This window comes from Anolis carolinensis, chromosome 1, assembly GCF_035594765.1.
Source record: "Anolis carolinensis isolate JA03-04 chromosome 1, rAnoCar3.1.pri, whole genome shotgun sequence".
NCBI classification, from domain to species: domain Eukaryota; kingdom Metazoa; phylum Chordata; class Lepidosauria; order Squamata; family Dactyloidae; genus Anolis; species Anolis carolinensis.
This window is the reverse complement of record NC_085841.1, coordinates 183,928,491-183,948,362: the sequence shown is the minus strand read 5'-3', so window position 1 is coordinate 183,948,362 and position 19,872 is coordinate 183,928,491. Positions and strand designations below refer to the sequence as shown.

The following is a 19,872-nucleotide window of genomic DNA, read 5'->3' as shown; positions in this document are numbered from 1 at the left end:
CATTCTCTCATTAAAAACATTAATCTGTCCATCTCCATTATTTCCAAAATTTTATTTCATCAATGTTCTATACTTAGTATTTCTTCAAATTTTCATTTCTTCACATACATTATTCTTGCTGTAATTCTTCAGTTCCTTATATTTATTCCAGTTCATCTTCGTCTTCATCCACCTTATCGAGATTCGGAGGGTCTTGTTCCATATCCGTCTTTTCACTTTCAAGTGGATGGAACTGGGGTTTCTTTGGTTTTTCCTTTCCTTTATTTTCTGTCTGGTCGGGTGGGTTGTGATCTATATCTTTCTTGAGTTTCTTATAAAAATCTTTTGCCTTATCTTTCGTTGTTAACCAAAGCCTTTGATTTCTGTATGTCACCATAATTCCTTCAAACTTCTCCCATCTGAACTTGATTTGTAGTTTCTTAAGTTCTTCTGTTAAGAACATGTATTTTCTTCTTTTATACAGTGTTGTCCTTGGGAGTTCTTTTAGGATAGCTATCTTTTTTTCTTTGTAGAAAGTTGGCTTTGTACTGTCTCAGAATTTCATCACGGATTCTTTTCTTGGTGAAATGGACAATTACATCTCTCGAGAGTTTATTCTTTTTTGCATAGTTTGTAGATACTCTGTAAACCTTGTCAATTGATTCATCTGTCTGCTCCTCTGATTGTTGTAGGGTATGTGCTACTAAATTCACCATTATTTTTCTTAAGTTCTCTTTAGTTTCCTCCTGGATATTTCTAAATCTCAGTTGGAACTCCATCTCTCTTTGTTCCAATCCTTCTTGAATTATATCCATCCTGGCATTCTTAATATCCAATTTATCCATCTTCTTTTGCAAATTATCTTGAGCCTGTTCTAGTTTCTTTTTATCTATTTTTATTTCTTTAATATCATTAAGAACCCCATTCAATTCCTTCTTCATTGTGCCAATCTGTTGTGTAATTTCTTTATTCATTGTCTGAATTTGTTCTTGAAATAAATTCTGTTGTATTTCATGTCTTTTAGCCATAGTCTGTAGTTCTTTCTGATAGATATCTTGTTTATGAGATATTTGTTGAATCGCTCTAAAAACTTCTATCAAACCAATTTGTTCATTTCCTGGGGGGTTCCTTGATGTGTCCTTATTATCTTTTAACTCTTTATCCCCTTTCATCTTTGGAGTAGTCATACTTAATAGTTAAAGTTCCAGTTCAGCCACTTATTCTTCTTTATTTGGTCTCTAAGTCTTTCTGCCGCTCTGTCTTTTCTCTATGTTCTCTTTCTTTCTAGTCTTTCCGTGATTTGATCCTTTCTCTATGGTTTTCCCATAGATTTATATCATATCTGTCAGTTGTCAGGACTCCAGCCACTCTATCTCTGCTCTCGTTAGTTGTGTCCTGCTTTTATTTGCTTCCACCCTCCAGTCCTTGCCTTCTTCCACCCTCGGTTTGCATCCACTTTTTATCTCCACCTCCTCCCTTCTCAGGTTTCCTTTCTGCTGCTTTCTTGCTAAAGTTATTTGTCTATGAAGGAGCTACAGCCTTTAGACTAAACATCGCGTCAGGTTCTTTCTCTAGTCCTGTGAGTCCATTTTAAATTCTTTGAGATTCTTTGTAACAATAAAATAATGGAAAATAAACAGTTTTATAATCCTTTAGCCCTTATTTTTCTCCTTTTCCTTGCTTCACATAAAAAGAGGGGGGTGAAGTATTCCTTTCTTTCTTTCTTTCTTTCTTTTTCCTTCTACTTTTCCTCCTTCTGGGTTTCTTACATTTTCAAAGGATCGCCTTGCATTATATTCTTATTTAAATCAGGGAAGGCTTCTTTACACAAAGAATAGATTGATTTTCTTTTAGAAACTCACAGTTTCCTTGTTGCTGGTCTCCCAGCTTTCTTCATGTTTCTTCTTCTTCTTACTGTTTAAAATGGGCTGGGCTGGCAGTTGTTGTGGATCCTTGGAACTCACTTCCCGCAATCCGATCTGCAATGCCTTCGGCACCAGTCCGGACCCATTTCAGGGCCATCGGTTGGTGCCTATCAGGCTTAGCAACTTCTCCAGCCTCAATCCACTGGAGAAGGGGGGCAAATTGCCCTCCAGAACAGAGTTGCGGTTGGCTCTCCGAGAGCTCTCAGAGAGTCCAGCCTGCCACCATCAGTGCCCACCGGAAGTCTCAAAAATTATACTTTTCATATATTTCTTTTAGACACATTGTTGTATTTTGCTCAGGTAAAGGTAAAGGTTTTCCTCTGACATTAAGTCTAGCCGTGTCCAACTCTGGTGGTTGGTGCTCATCTCCATTTCTAAGCTGAAGAACTGGCACTGTCCTCAGACACCTCCAAGGTCATTTGGCTGGCATTACTGCAACGAGCACCGTTACCTTCCCGCTAGAGCGGTACCTATTGATCTACTCACATTTGCATCTTTGCAAACTGCTAGGTTGGCAGAGGCTGGGGCTAACTCAGACCTGATTTGCTTAAGGAACCATTGAGTTGTCTTTTTTGAGGCCCATGGTATATCCATAGAACGTTCCACTAGCACCACATTCCGGATGAGCTGATTCTCTTCCAAGTAACTTTCTTCATCATCCAACTTCCACTCCGATACAGAGTGAAATACGATGGCAGTGATGATTCTGACTTTGTAGAGCACCCTTACCAGGGACCTAGGGGGAAGCAGAAGAGACATAGTCCACAACAGCCCTATCATATGACCCAGTGAAGGGTTTGTCTTAGGCGGTAGGGCCCAGGGAGTGGCAAATAGGCTGTCCTATCCTAGTACAATTGCCCTACCCTAGGCAAAAGTATTTTCTCCTGCCATCCCCCAAAATGCCTTGACTCTTAGGATCCCCTGGAGCAAATTTTTTTAAAGAAACCCTGAAACTAGAGCCACCAGTGCACATAGTTTTTGGGTACCAGCACAGCAATCTATGCCATCTTCACCATCCTCCTCCCATGGCAAGAATAAGGGCCCACTGGTTGACCTTCTTGGTGATGCTCGGTTGCCTTGCTGTCACAGTATGTTAATTTCTAGGACGGCCTCAGTGCATTTTATTGTAATGGCCCATAGATTTTAATATTTACATGAAACCCGCTGGGAGATATCATCTGGAGGCATGGGTGGGATGTTATCAGTATGTTGATGACGCCCAAATATATTTCTCCATGCCTTCTAAAAGAGCTTTAGCTAGAATAGTGTTTCTCTTCTGAATGAATGCCTGGAGAAGCTAATGGGCTGGATGAGGAAAAACAGCTTGAAATTGAATCCAGGTAAGACAGAGGTGCTTGCCATCAAGGGTCCTAATCTGGGGGGGGGGGGGGGGGGATTGTTTCAGCCAGATCTGATAGGGGTTACACTCCTCCTGAAAGACTATATTCGCAGCTTGGGATTTGTCTCTTCAAATTTTAACCCAGGTTAGATATGACTGTCAGGAGTGCTTACTACCTGCTTCAGCTGATACGCCAGCTGCACCCCTTTCTAGATTTGGAGGACCTAGAAATTTTAGCACATGCCCTGGTAATCTCAAGGTTGGATTTCTGCAATGCACTTTACATTGGGCTACCTCTATACCAAGTTCGAAAACTCCAGTTAGTTCAAAACACAGCAGCCAGATTAGTATTACAGGAACATCAAGGAGTGAACATATTATTTCTATCCTAAAGTCGCTCCTCTGGCTGCCAATTTGTTTCCAGGCAAAGTACAAAATGTTGGTTTTGATCTTTAAAGCCCTACATGGTTTGGGTCCAAGTTGCCAGGATTGCCTTCTCCTGTGCAATTGCCCTGACATGGAGGTCCTCTGGGGGGCATGTGCTCCTAGCAGCACATTGCCTCTGTGTCTGTCTCTGTCTCGGTTCTATGTGTATATGGGCATTGAATGTTTGCCCTATATGTATATAATGTTATCCGCCCTGAGTCCCCTTCTGGGTGAGAAGGGCGGAATATAAATACTGTAAATAAATACATAAATTCCTAGTAAACAAAGCTTTGTAGGCAGACAGGGCTTAGGGAGGTTCAAGTGTTTTTTTCCAAAGTACTAGAATATCGAAGATAGGAAAAGGCTGTCAATGAATATAAATCCTAATGGCTGCGTATTACTTCCACTATCAAAGGCAGCATGCCAAATCCCAGAAACCCAAGTGTGTGTGTGTGTGGGGGGGGGGGTGCTGTTGCATTCATGTCTTGCCACTGGGTCCTTCGTGAGCAACTAGTTGGCTATGGTGAGAATAGGATGTTTAACTTGTTCACCCTTTGGTCTGATCCATCTAAACTCCTCTCCTTGATTCATCTCTTGATTCTCAAAAAAAGAAAGAAAGAAAAAGAAAAGAACTGAACGAAGAAGGGAGGGAACAGTCCCTTTTTGGAATCTGTCGTCTTGATCTGTGACAATTTATTTGTTTCCTTTACAGTTGTATCTGTTGCTAGATGCTAAATGGAACAGCTTCTTGTACTCTTATTGGTTGCAGGAAACAGTGGTATTTGATCTATTTGTTCACTTGCTATGGATTTACACTGAAGCAGAGTGACTTTGTCCTTCACACATATCTGGCCATGCCAGATTAGAGTATATGCTGAAGCATTCAACTGGACAGATTATAGCTGAGGTGCATAGCTTTGCAAATCAATATGTTGCTAATGAAAATGCTCTTTCGCAGATATTGACTGAAAGAAGGGTAAGCCTTAGCAATCCTCAAATGCCCTCTGTCTGCACATGCTGGCTGTTCTAAAAAGGACTGCAAAGAAAAGGAAAGAAAGCCCTGGCATTGTTTGACCCAATTAAGTTTTAAAGGGCCTTTGTTTTGGAGACATTGTGCAGGCAATATTTGAGAAGGGTGAAAAGAGATAAATGATAGAGAAATTTCAATCAGTACCTGTTTCTCTTAGGCCTCTTCCACATCTATATATATAAAAGAGTGATGGCATCACGGCGATGGACAAAACAACAAATCTACAGCCCCCCCCAAACTCGAAAATTGGCAACGCAATCCATCATCCCCGCCTCCAGTAAGATACAACAAATTTACACATAAAACACTATCACAACACCAAAAAATGCCAAAACTAAGTACGCATGCGCAAAAACACCATGCTTCAAACCTTTATGGCGCTCGCGCGGCTCCAGTAAGATACAACACATTTATATGACAAACACAATCACAGGGCCACAAACGGCCAAAAACTGCAACAGGCAATATGCGCCTGCGCGCACCCCCCCATCCCTTCCCGCGCGCGCACACACACACACCTCGCCTCAGAGCTGAAGGAAGGAAGGCAGGAAGGCCGATTCCTTGCTGGGCGCGGGATGGAGGAGGCCGCGCTGGGAGGCGTGCGGGCCTCACGTCGCTCTCTGCCCTCTCCCCCTCAATGTCCTCCCCCCTCAGGGCCCATGGAGGGCCCCGGTTGCCGTTCAGGCCCCCTCCTCCCGCCCCTCTCCCCTCCCCCCAATGCGAGGAAGGCCCCGCGGAGCCCCCCCCCCGCCTCACCCTCTCTCCTCCTCCTCCCTTCTCGGTTCTTCTCGGAGGTCTTCAAGCTCTTCAAGGTGAGGGGGGAAGAGGAGGGCACGGCCCTCGAGCAGGCCTGGACCTCCCCTCGAGTTGTTTGGGGCGCCAACCCCCGCCCTTCCCGGCCTCAGGGCCCTTCCTTTTCCCCCTCACCCGGTTAAACGGCTGATGGGGAAAAGGAAAGAGCCTCAGGCCAGGAAGGGTGGAAGTTGGCGCCCAAAACAAGTCAAGGGAAGGCCCAAGTTGGCCCAGGCTGAGCTTCCCCCTTTTCTGTTGTTGTTATTGTTGTTGTTGTTCTCACCCACAAATTACAACCCCTCCAATGCCTCAGAAGCCCCCCTTTTTCCCCTCTCAAACCCTATCGCCCTCACCTTTCCCTTCCCTGTAATAATTATTAATATAATAACTGATCATCAGTTAAGAATGTAATAATCACCAATAATAATACTAATTTATTATTAGTATAATACTGATAATCATTCGAGAACATAATAATTCATAATAATAGTCAGTTCTTATTATTATAACACTGACAATCATTCAACAATGTATTAACAAATCGTAATAATAGAAAATTATTATTATTATAGTAATAATCATTCACAAATTAATAATTATTATTATAACATTGATAATCATTCAACAATATAATAACAACTAATAATAAGTAGTTATTATTTTTATCACAATGATAATCATTCAAGACTATAATAATTATTATTGTTATAACAGAAGGCGCCTCATATAATCCACTTCTAAACAAATAATATCACATTATAAATATACACTAGAATCTCACTTATCCAACATAAACAAGCCGGCAGAACGTTGCATAAATAAATATGTTGGATAATAAGAAGGGATTCAGGAAAACCAATTACACATCGAATTAGGTCATCATTATACAAATTAAACACCAAAACATCATGTTATACAACAAATTTGACACAAAAAGTAGTTCCATGCGCAGTAATGCTATGTAGTAATCAGGGCCATCTAACACCTCCCACCAAAGGATTCCCCCCTTCACACAGGAAACCACCCACACTTTGAACCTACAAGGCCATTCCGTACTCATCACTCTCTCATCTCAGCACAGTAAATAAACAACAACAGTCTGAAAACACACAAATTCCATCCAGGAAACAATCAGGACCACCTAGCACCTCCCAACAAAGCATTCCCCCCCTCTAACACACGGAACCACCCAAGCTTTGAAACTACAAGGCCATTCCGTACTCTGGGGCCAATTTGCAATATATTAATATATATAATAATACAATACATATATAATACAATACATTGTATATACATATAATACTGCTAATAATATTATAATACACTACAATATAATACTAATAACAAAACAAAACAATATATATATATATATATATATATATATATATATATATATATTACTACTAATATTGTGAAATAGTCGTATATGTTATAGCGTAATATCCTATCATATGTCTTTAATGTAATAAATGAATAAATAATACTGTATAATTTTTGTTGACGGTCACAACAAAAATAAAACCCAATGTAGATTGACCAACATCACTAAAAAAAAGCCACAGCAACGCGTGGCCGGGCACAGCTAGTAGCTGTATAAAATACCACATTAGCTGCTTTGAACTGGGTTATATAGCAGTGTGGACTCAGATGATCAAAGCAGATATTGTGGATTGTCTGCCTTGATATTCTGGGTTATATGGCTGTGTGGAAGAGTCCTAAGGCTCTTCCCTACTGCACATGGTGTCGAGCAGGATATTAACTCTTTCCTGACCCTGTAAATAGAAGTTCAAGTGGAAATTGTGACATGGGATGAATACCATGAGTTGCCCACCAATAGTTATTCGTCCTTCCCAGTATTTGACTGTCTCACTGTGGGTACTTCCTCTTTTTAAATGATCTATCACTTCTGCCCTAAGGATATTTTGAACTTTCCTCTAATCTTTGGACAGCTTGCGTGTTGAAATACTGTTCCTTTATTTTTTGCGAGTTCATGGTTTTCTTTTTAGATGGAGTCTAGAGAAGACATAAACTGTAACTGTTGTGTACACCCCCTCTTGTAAGCAAACTCCAGCCATCCAAGGATTTGAGCAACCCCTTGATTGCAAAATGTGGTACAGTACTAAGAGTGCATCTTGATCAGCATCAACTACTGTCAGAATGCAACCATGAGTGTAATGAGATTAGTTTTATCAAAAATGCTTAATACTGTGAGGTTCACAGAATGCTTTTTTAAAACAGAGGTTTCCCACTACTTTTTCTAGCACAATGGAACCCTGCTTATTTGCAAGGAAGCATCCACCTCTGTCCTATTTCCTCCCTGGCTGGCTTTAGGGTTGAAGAATGCCTTAAATGCCTGTGGTATGTTTTAGCACTTCAAAGAGTGTGTCTACAACTTCAGGCAATGTAAATAAAAACGATAGACAAATAAGAGCCCAAAGGCTTGCATTCCTATTTGGGCTAGAAATGTCATGTATGTCATCCAGCACTATGCCTGAGACTGTGCTAACTAGCCCATAAGGAGAAATGATTGGCAAGAGAGGCTGGTACTCTAAATACCCACCTTTAGATGTAGACACTAAAAAGCAGGTAGACATCAGGCTGGACATATGACTAGTTGGTCAGAATCATGATCAGGTGATTTAACCTTGCCTATCCTTGCTTAATAGTATGTACACACACACACACACACACACAAACAAACATGTTGTCCTAATAGCCTGCTTAATAAGGCCTGCCCAGCTGCTATTATGACCTTGGCATTGAGCACCTATAACATCAACCCAAAGGGACTCACGTAAGTTTCTTTGAAAATTCTATGTTGCACCCTTCTATTTATTGCCCTGGCTTCTTCTTTTTTCTCCCATATTGCTCTCCGGTGTCATCTATTACAGTGGTTGATACTCATTTCCTTCCATCTCTCTGCCGCTTCTAAAACACAGTTCTTCCACCAACATGCACAATTGTTCACCCTCTTTCTCCTAGAGAGATTTCCATTGGCATTGACCCTGCCTGCAAGATCATCCCTGCCAAGATAGCCTTCCTCTAATGATACTGCTCTAGAAAGCTGATGCTGGCTGGCTGGATCTCTGGCAAGAAAGTGCTGCTGAGGCTGGAGTCTCTCTAGAATAGACTTGGGTGGACTTTGGCCCCCCAGATGTTTTGGAATTCAACTTCCAGAAATCCCAGTTAACAGCTTACTGGCTGTTAGGAATTGTGGGAGTTGAAGTCCAAAACACCTGGAGGGCCGAAGTTTGACTATGCCTGCTCTAGAAAGCAGAACTTTCTGGCCCTGAATGAAGTCAGCTAGGCAAAGGTTGTAAATGCAGTACCCTTACAGGAGTCTCAGATAGGTTTTAATGATTTAGTTTATGATTATATGTGATTGCTTTTAGACTTGTTATGTTCTTTTATATGGATACTAGCTATGCCCGGCCACGCGTTGCTGTGGCTTAGTCTGGTGGTGTTGGTCAGTCTACATTAGGTTGTATTTATGGTGTGACCTCCACCCTTCTTTATACTCACATTAGTAGTAGTATTTTAAGTTTGTTACCTTCTTCATTTTTTTGTTGATTGATAATTGCTTGAGATCCCTGTTGTCTTTGGTTTGTTGTTAATCGTGATGTCTGATTCTGCTGAGTGCGGTTTACATCTTATTGTGGTACAATAGTCTTTTTTTTTTTTTGCCTGTGTAGGTGTTTATTATTGTTGTTGTTGTAGTGGTCATGAAGGCTGGATAAGTTAGATGCTACTGTATTGTTTTTTGGAGGCCCAGTGTAGCACTGACTGGCCTCTCAGCCTCAGTGCATGGCTGCTTCTTGCCTGTGATGGTGTAGATTCTTGTTGTTGTTGTCATTGTTATTATTGTAATTGTTTTTTTGGAGACCAAGTGTGAATGTAGGGATTGGGGAGGTGGATGAGCACTGAATGGCCTTGTAGACTCAGTGCATGGCTGATTCTTGCCTGTGTAGGTGTTTATTATTAGTGGCTGAGTGGATGGATAGATGAGTGGATGGATAGATAGAGTGGGTGCTCTCCTTGTTTCCTTTATTCCTATGCTGTTCCCTTTTTCTGCTCCGATCCTGAGCTCACTGATAAGAACACACTGGTCAGAAAAGAGGGTAAATATAACCGGATCAATAGTCTTTCTCTCTCTTTTGCTCTTGGCCTTCCGGGCAGAGAGGGAGGGCTCTTGTCCTTGGCATTCCTTCGCTTCCCTTCCCTCCCTCCTTCCTTCCTTCTATCCGTCCCAGCCTTTCCTGCCTGCAGAGCCATGGAACTGGGTCAATGGGTTGGATGGCGGGGAAAGGGAGAAGGAAGAGGCCTCTAATTGAAATGCATGGACTCCATGCCATGGGGTGCTGGAATTTGTAGTTTGCATGCAGTCCAACCCCTTTCTTTCTTTTTGTCATAGAGGAAGAACTCACCCAAACCTCTCAGACAGATGGCCATCCATTTTAGTTGTGTTGTTATAGTCACAATGCGTTGTTGTGAGTTTTTTGGGTCCAGATTGTGGTTTTGTGGTGTGGTTGTGTTGTTACAACCGGGAGGGAAGGCTTTTGTGTTGTGTTGCCAAGTTTCGTATTTCTGTGGCGTTTAGTTGTGTTGTTATAGTCACGATGCGTTGTTGTGAGTTTTCTGGGTCCGGATTGTGGTTTTGTGGTGTGGTTGTGTTCTTACAACTGGGAGGCAAGGCTTTTGCGTTGTGTTGTCAAATTTGGATTTCTGGGGCGTTTAGTTGTGTTGTTATATTCACGATGCGTTGTTGTGAGTTTTGTGGGTCCAGATTGTGGTTTTGTGGTTTGGTTGTGTTGTTACAACCGGGAGGCAAGGCTTTTGCGTTGTTTTGCCAAGATTCGTATTTCTGGGGCTTTTAGTTGTGTTGTTATAGTCATGATGCGTTGTTGTGAATTTTGTGGGTCTGGATTGTGGTTTTGTGGTGTGATTGTGTTGTTACAACCGGGAGGCAAGGCTTTTGCGTTGTTTTGTCAAATTTTGTATTTCTGGGGCGTTTAGTTGTGTTGTTATTGTCACAATGAGTTGTTGTGAGTTTTGTGGGTCCTGATTGTGGTTTTGTAGTGTGGTTGTGTTGTTACAACCGGGAGGAAAGGCTTTTGCGTTGTCTTGTCAAGTTTTGTATTTCTGGGACATTTAGTTGTGTGCCAAGTTTCGTATTTCTGGGGCGTTTAGTTGTGTTGTTATAGTCACGATGCTTGGTTGTGAGTTTTGTGCATCCGGATTGTGGTTTTGTGGTGTGGTTGTATTGTTACAACCAGGAGGCAAGGCTTTTGCATTGTGTTGTCAAGTTTTTTATTTCTGGGGCATTTAGTTGTGTGCCAAGTTTCGTATTTCTGGGGCCTTTAGTTGTGTTGTTATAGTCACGATGCATTGTTGTGAGTTTTATGGGTCCGGATTGTGGTTTTGTGGTGTGGTTGTGTTGTTACAACCGGGAGGGAAGGCTTTTGCGTTGTGTCGCCAAGTTTCGTATTTCTGGGGTGTTTAGTTGTGTTGTTATAGTCACGATGCGTTGTTGTGAGTTTTGTGGGTCCAGTGTGGTTTTGTGGTGTGATTGTGTTGTTACAACCGGGAGGCAAGGCTTTTGCGTTGTGTTGCCAAGTTTTGTATTTCTAGGGCGTTTAGTTGTGTTGTTATAGTCATGATGTGTTGTTGTGAGTTTTGTGGGTCCGGATTGTGGTTTTGTGGTGTGATTGTGTTGTTGTAACCGGGAGGCAAGGCTTTTGCATTGTGTTGCCAAGTTTCGTATTTCTGGGATGTTTAGTTTTGTTGTTATAGTCACTGCGCCCGCAACTTTATCCTTTTATATATATAGACTAGCTGTGCCCGGCCACGCGTTGCTGTGGCGAAGTCTGGTGGTATGGGAAATAAAGTATTGAGGAATTGGTGGTAGTTAAGGTAAAGAGTAAACGTTTTCCCCTGACGTTAAGTCCAGTCGTGTCCGACTTTGGGGGTTGGTGGTTATCTCTATTTGTAAGCTTGAAGAGCTGGCGTTGTCCGTAGACTCCTCCAAGGTCATGTGGTATGACTGCATGGAGCACCGTAACCTTTCCGCTGGAGTGGTACCTATTCATCTACTCTCATTTGAATGTTTTTGAACTTTAGGGTTGGGAGAAGTTGGGACTAACAGTGGGGGCTCTGTCTGTTCCTCGAATTCAAACCTGCAACCTTTCGGTCCAGAAGTTTAGCAGCTTAGTGCTTTAACACGCTGCACCATCAGGGGGTATTATTTTCGAAAGGTTGTGAATATACAATATTTTTGATTGTTTTTGTCTGTTGGAGGGAAGTATGAATGCTGCAATTAGGAAAAATGATTAGCATGTAATGACCTTGTAGCTTTAAAGCCTGGCTGTTTCCTCCCTGAGTGAATTTTTTGTTGGGAGGTGTTAGCTGGCCGTGATTGTTTCCTCTCTGGAATTTCCTTGTTTTCAGAGTGGTGTTGTTTGTGATATTTTATATGCTTCTACTGTCTGTGACCCTCAGAAAACAGAGGATTTGCCAGACTTTGGTGATGGGAATACTTTGTTGGGAGGTGTTAGCTGGCCCTGATTGTTTCCTGTCTGGAATTCCCATTTTCAGAGTGGTGTTCTTTATTTAGTGTTGTGATTGTAGAGATTATATTGTTGTGTATTATTGCACCACAGTAATTATTTCATCTTACAGTAGAATCTCAGTTATCCAACATTTGGTAATGCAATGTTCTGGATTATCCAACGTAGTCTGCGTTTTAGTAGTCAATTTTTGTGTATTCAGTGTTTTAAATTGTGATACTTTTTCTGTCAAATTTGTTGTATAACATGATGTTTTGGTGGTTAATTTGTATAATGATTCCCTAATTTGATGTTTAATTGGGATTTCCTGAATCCGTTCTTATTATCCAACATATTCAGTTATGCAATGTTGTGCTGGGATGTTTATGTTGGATAAGTGAGATTCTACTGTATATTTATAATTTTGCAAGGAAGGCGTTTGCGCCATCCCCCGGGCCCTGGAAAAGGGTAAATAAATAAGAGAAGAGGAGAAGGCGCTCTGTACGTGCTCAGGGGCCAGGCGGGAGGCGTGGCGGGGTGAGGTCTGCCCTTCCCCTTTGCCCCTCAATCCCGGCCCTTCCCCTCCTACTGGAGGTGGCGCCGGTGTGGTGGTGGGTTGTAGGCCAGGCAAGAGCGGGCTCCAGTGGAGGCGCAGGCCTGGGGCGTCGCGGCTTCCTCCCCGCCTCCGCGGTTCCCAATGCTGGCCTCCATGTTCTTCCCGCAGAGGAGGAGGAGGACAGGAGGAGGCCTGAGCAGCGGCGAAGAGGAGGAGGGGAACCGGGCCAGGAAGGCGGGCAACGTGGTGCTCGTCCGCCGCTGCAGGCCCGAGAGGAAGAGAAAGGGGTGGGAAAGGCTTCCCCTCAACACAGAGGGAGAGAGGCAGGACTCGCTTTCCCAGAAGTGCCTGGCGCGGCAATGACAGTGTTGGCGCCAAAAACCAGGAAGGTCCCGAGGGAGGGGGAAAGAGGCCCTTTTTGTTTTCCAGGCGAGAGGTGAGGGCAGGGAAGGGTCGGCTTAGGCCCTCCGGGTGTTTTGGAGTGGAACTACCAATTCGAGGATGGGGAGCTCAGCCTCGTGAGGCGGAGATGTGCCTTCTCGTGCAGAGTCCCTGGCTTCGGCGGTGGAGGCGGTGCAAGAGAGGGAGGGAGGGGGAACGGTTCTGTGTGTGTGTGTGCGCGCACGCGCGGAAACAGTTGGGAGGACTGTGTTTGTGCGCATGTGCACATTGCCTGTTGTGTTTTTTTTGGTGTTGTGATTGTGTTTTTTGTTTGATTATGTTGTATCTTACTGGAGGCGGGGATGATGGATTGTGTGGGTAATTTTAGAGTTTGAGGGATGTTGGGTTTGGTTGTTCTGTGCATCGCCACGATGCCAAAAGCCTTTTATATATATAGACTAGCTGTGCCCGGCCACACGTTGCTGTGGCGAAATATGGTGGTATGGGAAATAAAATATTGAGGAATTGGTGGTAGTTAAGGTCAAGGGTAAAGGTTTTCCCCAGACATTAAGTCCAGTCGTGTCTTACTCTGGAGGTTGGTGCTCATCTCCATTTCTAAGCCGAAGAGCCGGCGTTGTCCGTAGACTCCTCCAAGGTCATGTGGGATGACTACATGGAGTGGCGTTACCTTTCCGCTGGAGCAGTACCTATTGATCCACTCACATTTGCATGTTTTCGAACTTCTGGGTTGGCAGAAGCTAGGGCTAACAGTGGGGGCTCTCTCCGCTCCCCCAATTCAAACCTGTGGCCTTTCGGTCCAGAAGTTCAGCAGCTCAGCGCTTTAACACGCTGCGCCATCAGGGGATAATATTTCCTAAAGGTTGTGAATATACAATATTTCTGATTGGTTTTTTTTTGTCTGTTGGAAGCAAGTATGAATGCTGCAATTAGGAAAAATGATTAGGATGTAATGGCCTTGCAGCTTTAAAGCCTGGCTGTTTCCTCCCTGAGTGAATTTTTTGTTGGGAGGTGTTAGCTGGCCCTGATTGTTTCCTGTCAGGAATTCCCTTGTTTTCAGAGTGGTGTTGTTTGTGATATTTTATGTGCTTCTACTGTCTGTGGCCCTGAGAAAACAGGATTTGCCAGACTTTGATGATGGGAATACTTTGTTGGGAGGTGTTAGCTGGCCCTGATTGTTTCCTGTGTGGAATTCCCCTGTTTATTTACTGTCCTGGTTTTAGAGATTATATTGTTCTGCATTATTCTATCCCAGTAATTATTTCATATTAAAGAAGAATCTCACTTATCCAACATTCGCTTATACAATGTTCTGGATTATCCAACGCAGTCTGCCTTTTCATAATCAATATTTTTGTAGTCAGTGTTTTAAATTCATTGTGATATTTTAGTGGTAAATTTGTAAATACAGTACAGTAGAGTCTCACTTATCCAACATAAACGGGCCGGCAGAACGTTGGATAAGCGAATATGTTGGATAATAAGGAGGGATTAAGGATAACCCTATTAAACATCAAATGAAGTTATGATTTGGATAAGCGAGTGTTGGATAAGTGAGACTCTACTGTAAATACTACATAGCATTACTGCGCATGGAACTACTTTTTCTGTCAAATTTGTTGTATAATATGATGTTTTGGTGCTTAATTTGTATAACGATTACCTAATTTGATGTTTAATTGGCTTTTCCTGAATCCCTTCTTATTGTCCAACATATTCACTTATCCTGCCGGCCTGTTTACGTTGGATAAGTGAGACTCTACTGTATATTTCTAATCTTATATTATCTGCTCAGAACTGGATTATATGAGGTTCCTTCTTCACAGCTGTATAAAATGCACACTGAAGTGGATTATATGGTAGTGTGGAGTCAAGATAATCTAGCAAAGCAGATAATATAAGATTATATAAATGGGTTATAAAGCTGTGTTGAAGGGCCTTGAGTCTACACTGCCATATAATCCAGTGCGAATTAGATAATCTGTGGAAGAAGTCTAAGTGAGGCCTAAATCTGCCTGTCCCCTAACTGAAACCTGGCTGTCCCTTGGTTGCTAGGCAACCAAGTGGGCAGAGATTAGCCCTCTAAACTGGCAGCAATTGGATAAAAAAAATTATTGCTCTCCCTCTAATTAGGACTTTATTTTTCTTTTCTTTTTGTTGTATCAACCTTGAGGCGTGGATGATGGGTTGTGTTGTCAAATTTTGAGGTTGGGGGGCCTGTACTTTTGCTGTTTTGTGAGTCGCCGTGATGCCATCACTCTTTTATATATATAGATGAGGAATTGAATCTTTAACTTTTACTATATTGTGAACCACTTTGAATTCCCCTAGGGTTGAGAAAAGCAATACAGTAGAGTCTCACTTATCCAAGCCTCGCTTATCCAAGCCTCTGGATTATCCAAGCCATTTTTGTAGTCAATGTTTTCAATATATCGTGATATTTTGGTGATAAATTCGTAAATACAGTAATTACAACATAACATTACTGCGTATTGAACTACTTTTTCTGTCAAATTTGTTGTATAACCTGATGTTTTGGTGCTTAATTTGTAAAATCATAACCTAATTTGATGTTTAATAGGCTTTTCCTTAATCCCTCATTATCCAAGATATTTGCTTATCCAAGCTTCTGCCGGCCCGTTCAGCTTGGATAAGTGAGACTCTACTGTATATAAATGAAATAAATAGTGTGGAACTACTTATATAGAGGTTGCCTGGTGATGCATTTTATATGAATAGTAACAAGAAACATATATAATTTTAGAAAACATTTTAACTCACAGGCATAATTACATTGCTGTGTATATGTATCTACACAGACAAACATATGTGGTATTTGGTGTGTCAATGTATTTGTGAGAATGTGGCTCTGTGCTTTGACCATCGCTTCATTCAGCTGTGTAAAAGTAATGTAATTTCCAGCCCATTGGTTTATCCAATTCAGGACTGTTACAAACAACCCTTTAAATCTACATCTCGTAAATTATGAACTACAAGTTGAGTGTCCCTCATTCAAAATGCTTGAGACTAGAATTGCTCCATATTTTGGATTTTAGAATACTTGTATATACACAGTAACATATCTTGGAGGCAGGATCCAAGTCTAGACATGAAATTTATCGATATGTATATACATAGCCTGAAGGCAATTGTGAACACAGTATTTTTAGTGATGTGCATCGGGTATATTGAACCATCAGAAAGCAGGTGTAACTGTCTCCGCCACCGATGTGGGCAACTTTGGAAAATTTTGGATTTCTGAATTTCTGATAAGGGATACTCAAAACTGTACTGCTTTCTAAGTCATTCAAATATTGTTCTCAATTTTCTGTTTTATTTAATAGTGTTGTTTCAAATTATATCCCTCTACAAAATTATTCCTTTGTCAGTTTTTATTTTGTACATTTTAAAACAAATAAATAACATAAATTGACACAGGAAAAATGTTCTTATTTTTTTCCACAACATTTCAGATGGAGATGAAAAGACCCTTCTCTCTAAGAAGGAAAAAATGAAGCTGCGAAAAGACAGATGGCTGCAGAGTAAGCATTGTTTTCCTGTGTCCTGTTTCCACACAAGATTCCAAAATATTCATTACAGGATTATTGTCTAATTTAAGAGCAGACCATGTGGTAAAGCAGTTCCTGAAAATTTCATTCTCAGTTACTTTCACCAAAGCTCACCAACTGTGAAGCAGTTTTTTAGCATATGAAGGCATGCTGGCCTAAGTGATTACACATACCTGGTTGGTGAATGTTCCTGCCAAAACCAAAGCCACTCTGATTCTGCCAAAACACCTAAAGAGCAATGATCTGTTAAGACTCATCTACAAGATGGCAGTTCCAGATTTGTAGCTGCTTTTCAAGTCTGAGGCTGGTTAATTATCATGTGGGAACCAGTCATCTGTAAATCAGGACCCGAATACTGAACATTTTATAGGCTTCTTTGAGAAACAGGCAGAGAAATCAGGGAGGGGGTCACAGAGCTGTTGCCTGCATTTGTCCTCTACTAACTTCCCACTTACTGGCTAAACTTTTACACTTGTGGGGGCTGGAGGGCTAGGAACAGTTAGTTGTTAAAAGGAGGTGGATAGAGGGAGCGGTGAGGAGAGGTTGAAAACAACTTTAGGATTCCCAAGTTTTTCAGCTGGTCTCCAGGGAGTCTTGTGAACCTTTCCAGTTCCAACACAGGAATTTATGCAAAGCTCCTTGTTAGACAGTGAGGGTGATGGGCCTTTTAAACACACTTTAACTGCCCTTCTGTTATCATCGCACACGGACATGCACACTTGTATGGAAATCCCTGGCAAGACAAATGTCAAAGTAAAAAATATGTAGTTTTAGTTTATTAGGAGGAAAGGGAGGTATTAATTGGACCACTTGAGATCCACTGGAGGTTATGGTGCTATCTAGCTCCAGTGACAAATTGTAGACTACACAGGCGTAAAAATGGTAGGTACAGAGAAAGAAAACAAAAAGAAAATGGAGGTAAGCCAGTTAAAATGACCTTGCTTCACAGGAGGAAAGTTAAGAATAGACTAGAGGAAAGCTGCCTCTGCAAAATCTAGTGATGATTCAGCATCTTTAATTCTATTTACAATTCAAAACAGCTACTGAGCAGTAGATACAGCCACAGAAAATGTTGGTGCAGAAGGTACAGGTACATATAATCACTGTTAATTTAATAAAAGCAGATGAGTGCAGATGTTGAGTTACTGTAATTTTAACCCTGCATTTTATTCTTTTAATGTTTGAATGGAACAGATCCAAATTAATACGTTTTGAAACCTGCTTAACTAGATTAACATCTAGTGCACATTTGTTCATCTACAAATCCCAACAAGTCCAAAAGACAAACAAACCTCATAATGTTTTCAGAGTAATAACTGGATAGCTTTGCAGAGATGAGAATTGAATTTTATCCTACTTACATAATAGCAGTTGTATATTTCATTCCAAGCAAAAATAAATCATTGTGAAGCCAAAGTTATCGTCATCATGACGATGATGATTTAAATCTCGATTAGTAGAAGCATGTACACAGGCCCAGTGGCTCATCTGCTAAACAGATTTTACAAGAAAAAGAATTTCAAACCAGCTATGTGCAAACTTCACATAAGTGACATTTTGGAAAGCTTGAAGTAGCATAGTTTCATAGCACCAGACCAAAAAAAGAAATGTTGTGGAGTAGAAACCGGTATCTTCTAGCCAAGAAAACCCTTCCAATGTAGAGTATATACAATGCATATTTTTCATATGCATCTGTTAAAGACAACAGTGACAGGTCAGCTGGAAAAAGCAAGGATACTGTGGACCTAAATGTCAAAGAGCATAACTGGAGGCTGAAGAGATCTAGGGGGCAAAAAAATCCAGTTGACAAGACAGGATAATATTAATTAACTGCTTGAATGATAAGCCTGAAAATTAATAGACTCTTATCTGCATTCCTTGGAGCTAAATAGTTTCTACATCATCTGCTGTGCCATGTCTAAGATTTACTTATTTAATCAGCAGTGTGTAAGCCATGTTTGACAGTAAAATAATTCTTGGAACAATAAAACTGCTAAATGGCTATCAGCTCACAAACACAGAAATATTTGAGTTTATCATGTTTTATAAAAAGGGGCCTTCCATGTTTGATACAGTTAGGAAATGCTGGGAAGATACAAGGTCACTCAGCCGGGAGTGGGGGTCTTAGTCTGGTTTGTGCTGTGAAGAGACCTTGAAACCAGCTTCCTTGGAAAGCAATTTTTAAAAAAATCTCCATTGCTTTGCTCCAGGGCTATGTTGGGGATGTTGTGCCTAGGAAAAGAGGCAGTGTGCGGGAGTTGGAATCGCATTTCTTTGTAAGGCCATACAGGGGTTAAGACATTTCTGTGCTTTTGATCCATAATCATTTTTTGTTCGGATTGGCTGTTTACAAGGGGAGCTAGCCTTGAATTTAGGCTGGATCACAATTTGCAGCAGTTTCTTCCTGTGCAGCAGGGAGATGGGCTAAGTGGCCTTGACAGTCCTTTCTGGATGTAAGATTCTGTGATTCTTTATTGGCATTACTAATATTCAGGAAATATGGATATTCTTTAGTAAGGGCTACATTGTTATTTTAAAAGACCGCTTGCAAGAACTAAGTTATGGCAGAGTAGTTTTTTTAAAGTGAGGTATTTAAAAAAAATTTGGGGGGGGGGTTGTTAGGGAGAATGAGGCTGCCGAATTTTGTGTCACATAATCATATGAGTTTGAAAAAGCCATAAGGGCGTCCAACCCCTTTCTGTCATGCAGAATAATACAATCAAAGCCTTGTATTTTTGACAGATGGTGGTGTAATATTTGTTTAAAAAACTTTCAGAAACATATTTCACCACAGTCAAAAGGCAGCATTTCCCACTATCAAACAGCTCTTACTGTCAGGAGGGTGTTCCTAATATTTTGGTGGAATGTCTTTTCTGCGTCTTAGGCTGCTTCCACAGTGTCCTATATCCTGGGATAAGCAGATAATCTGGGACTTAAAAGTCAAATCTTCTAACAGTTTGTATCTTTTGTTAGAAATAGAAGGCATTAAAGTGGCGAAACAACAACAAAAAGCTGAGGCAAAGCGAAAAGCTACTCCAGTTATTGGAGATCTGCACCCCTTGATGGATGCCCTACCTGAGCTCTCAGACCTAATGACACTCCGCAAGTTCCCTAAACACCATAAGATGTAAGTATTGGATTTGAAAATATTTGTTGGCCATGCAGCAAAATACAGCAAAATCCTAAATTCACAAGCAGTAATATATTTTTAGGCCTACCTCAAAGCATGAAACACATGCTTTGCTAGCCTATTCATCAGGCAAAAGTGTTAAAATTACGCAAAAGAAAATGGTGAGGATGCTAAGGTTACAGACT

At 41.3% G+C, this 19,872-nt stretch overlaps 1 protein-coding gene across 3 annotated transcripts in view; it reads left to right on the top strand.

The window, feature by feature from the left end:
- slx9 (SLX9 ribosome biogenesis factor) overlaps nucleotides 1-19,872 on the top strand; it is a 58,276-nt gene that overhangs the window by 30,512 nt on the left and 7,892 nt on the right. For 2 of the 3 annotated variants that reach the window (XM_062961686.1, XM_062961679.1), the window contains exons 3-4: nucleotides 16,462-16,530; nucleotides 19,531-19,684. In XM_062961686.1, the coding sequence (XP_062817756.1) occupies nucleotides 16,462-16,530; nucleotides 19,531-19,684 (223 nt within the window). The remainder of the gene's footprint in view (nucleotides 1-16,461; nucleotides 16,531-19,530; nucleotides 19,685-19,872) is intronic. The other variant, XM_062961693.1, reaches the window with a different exon arrangement.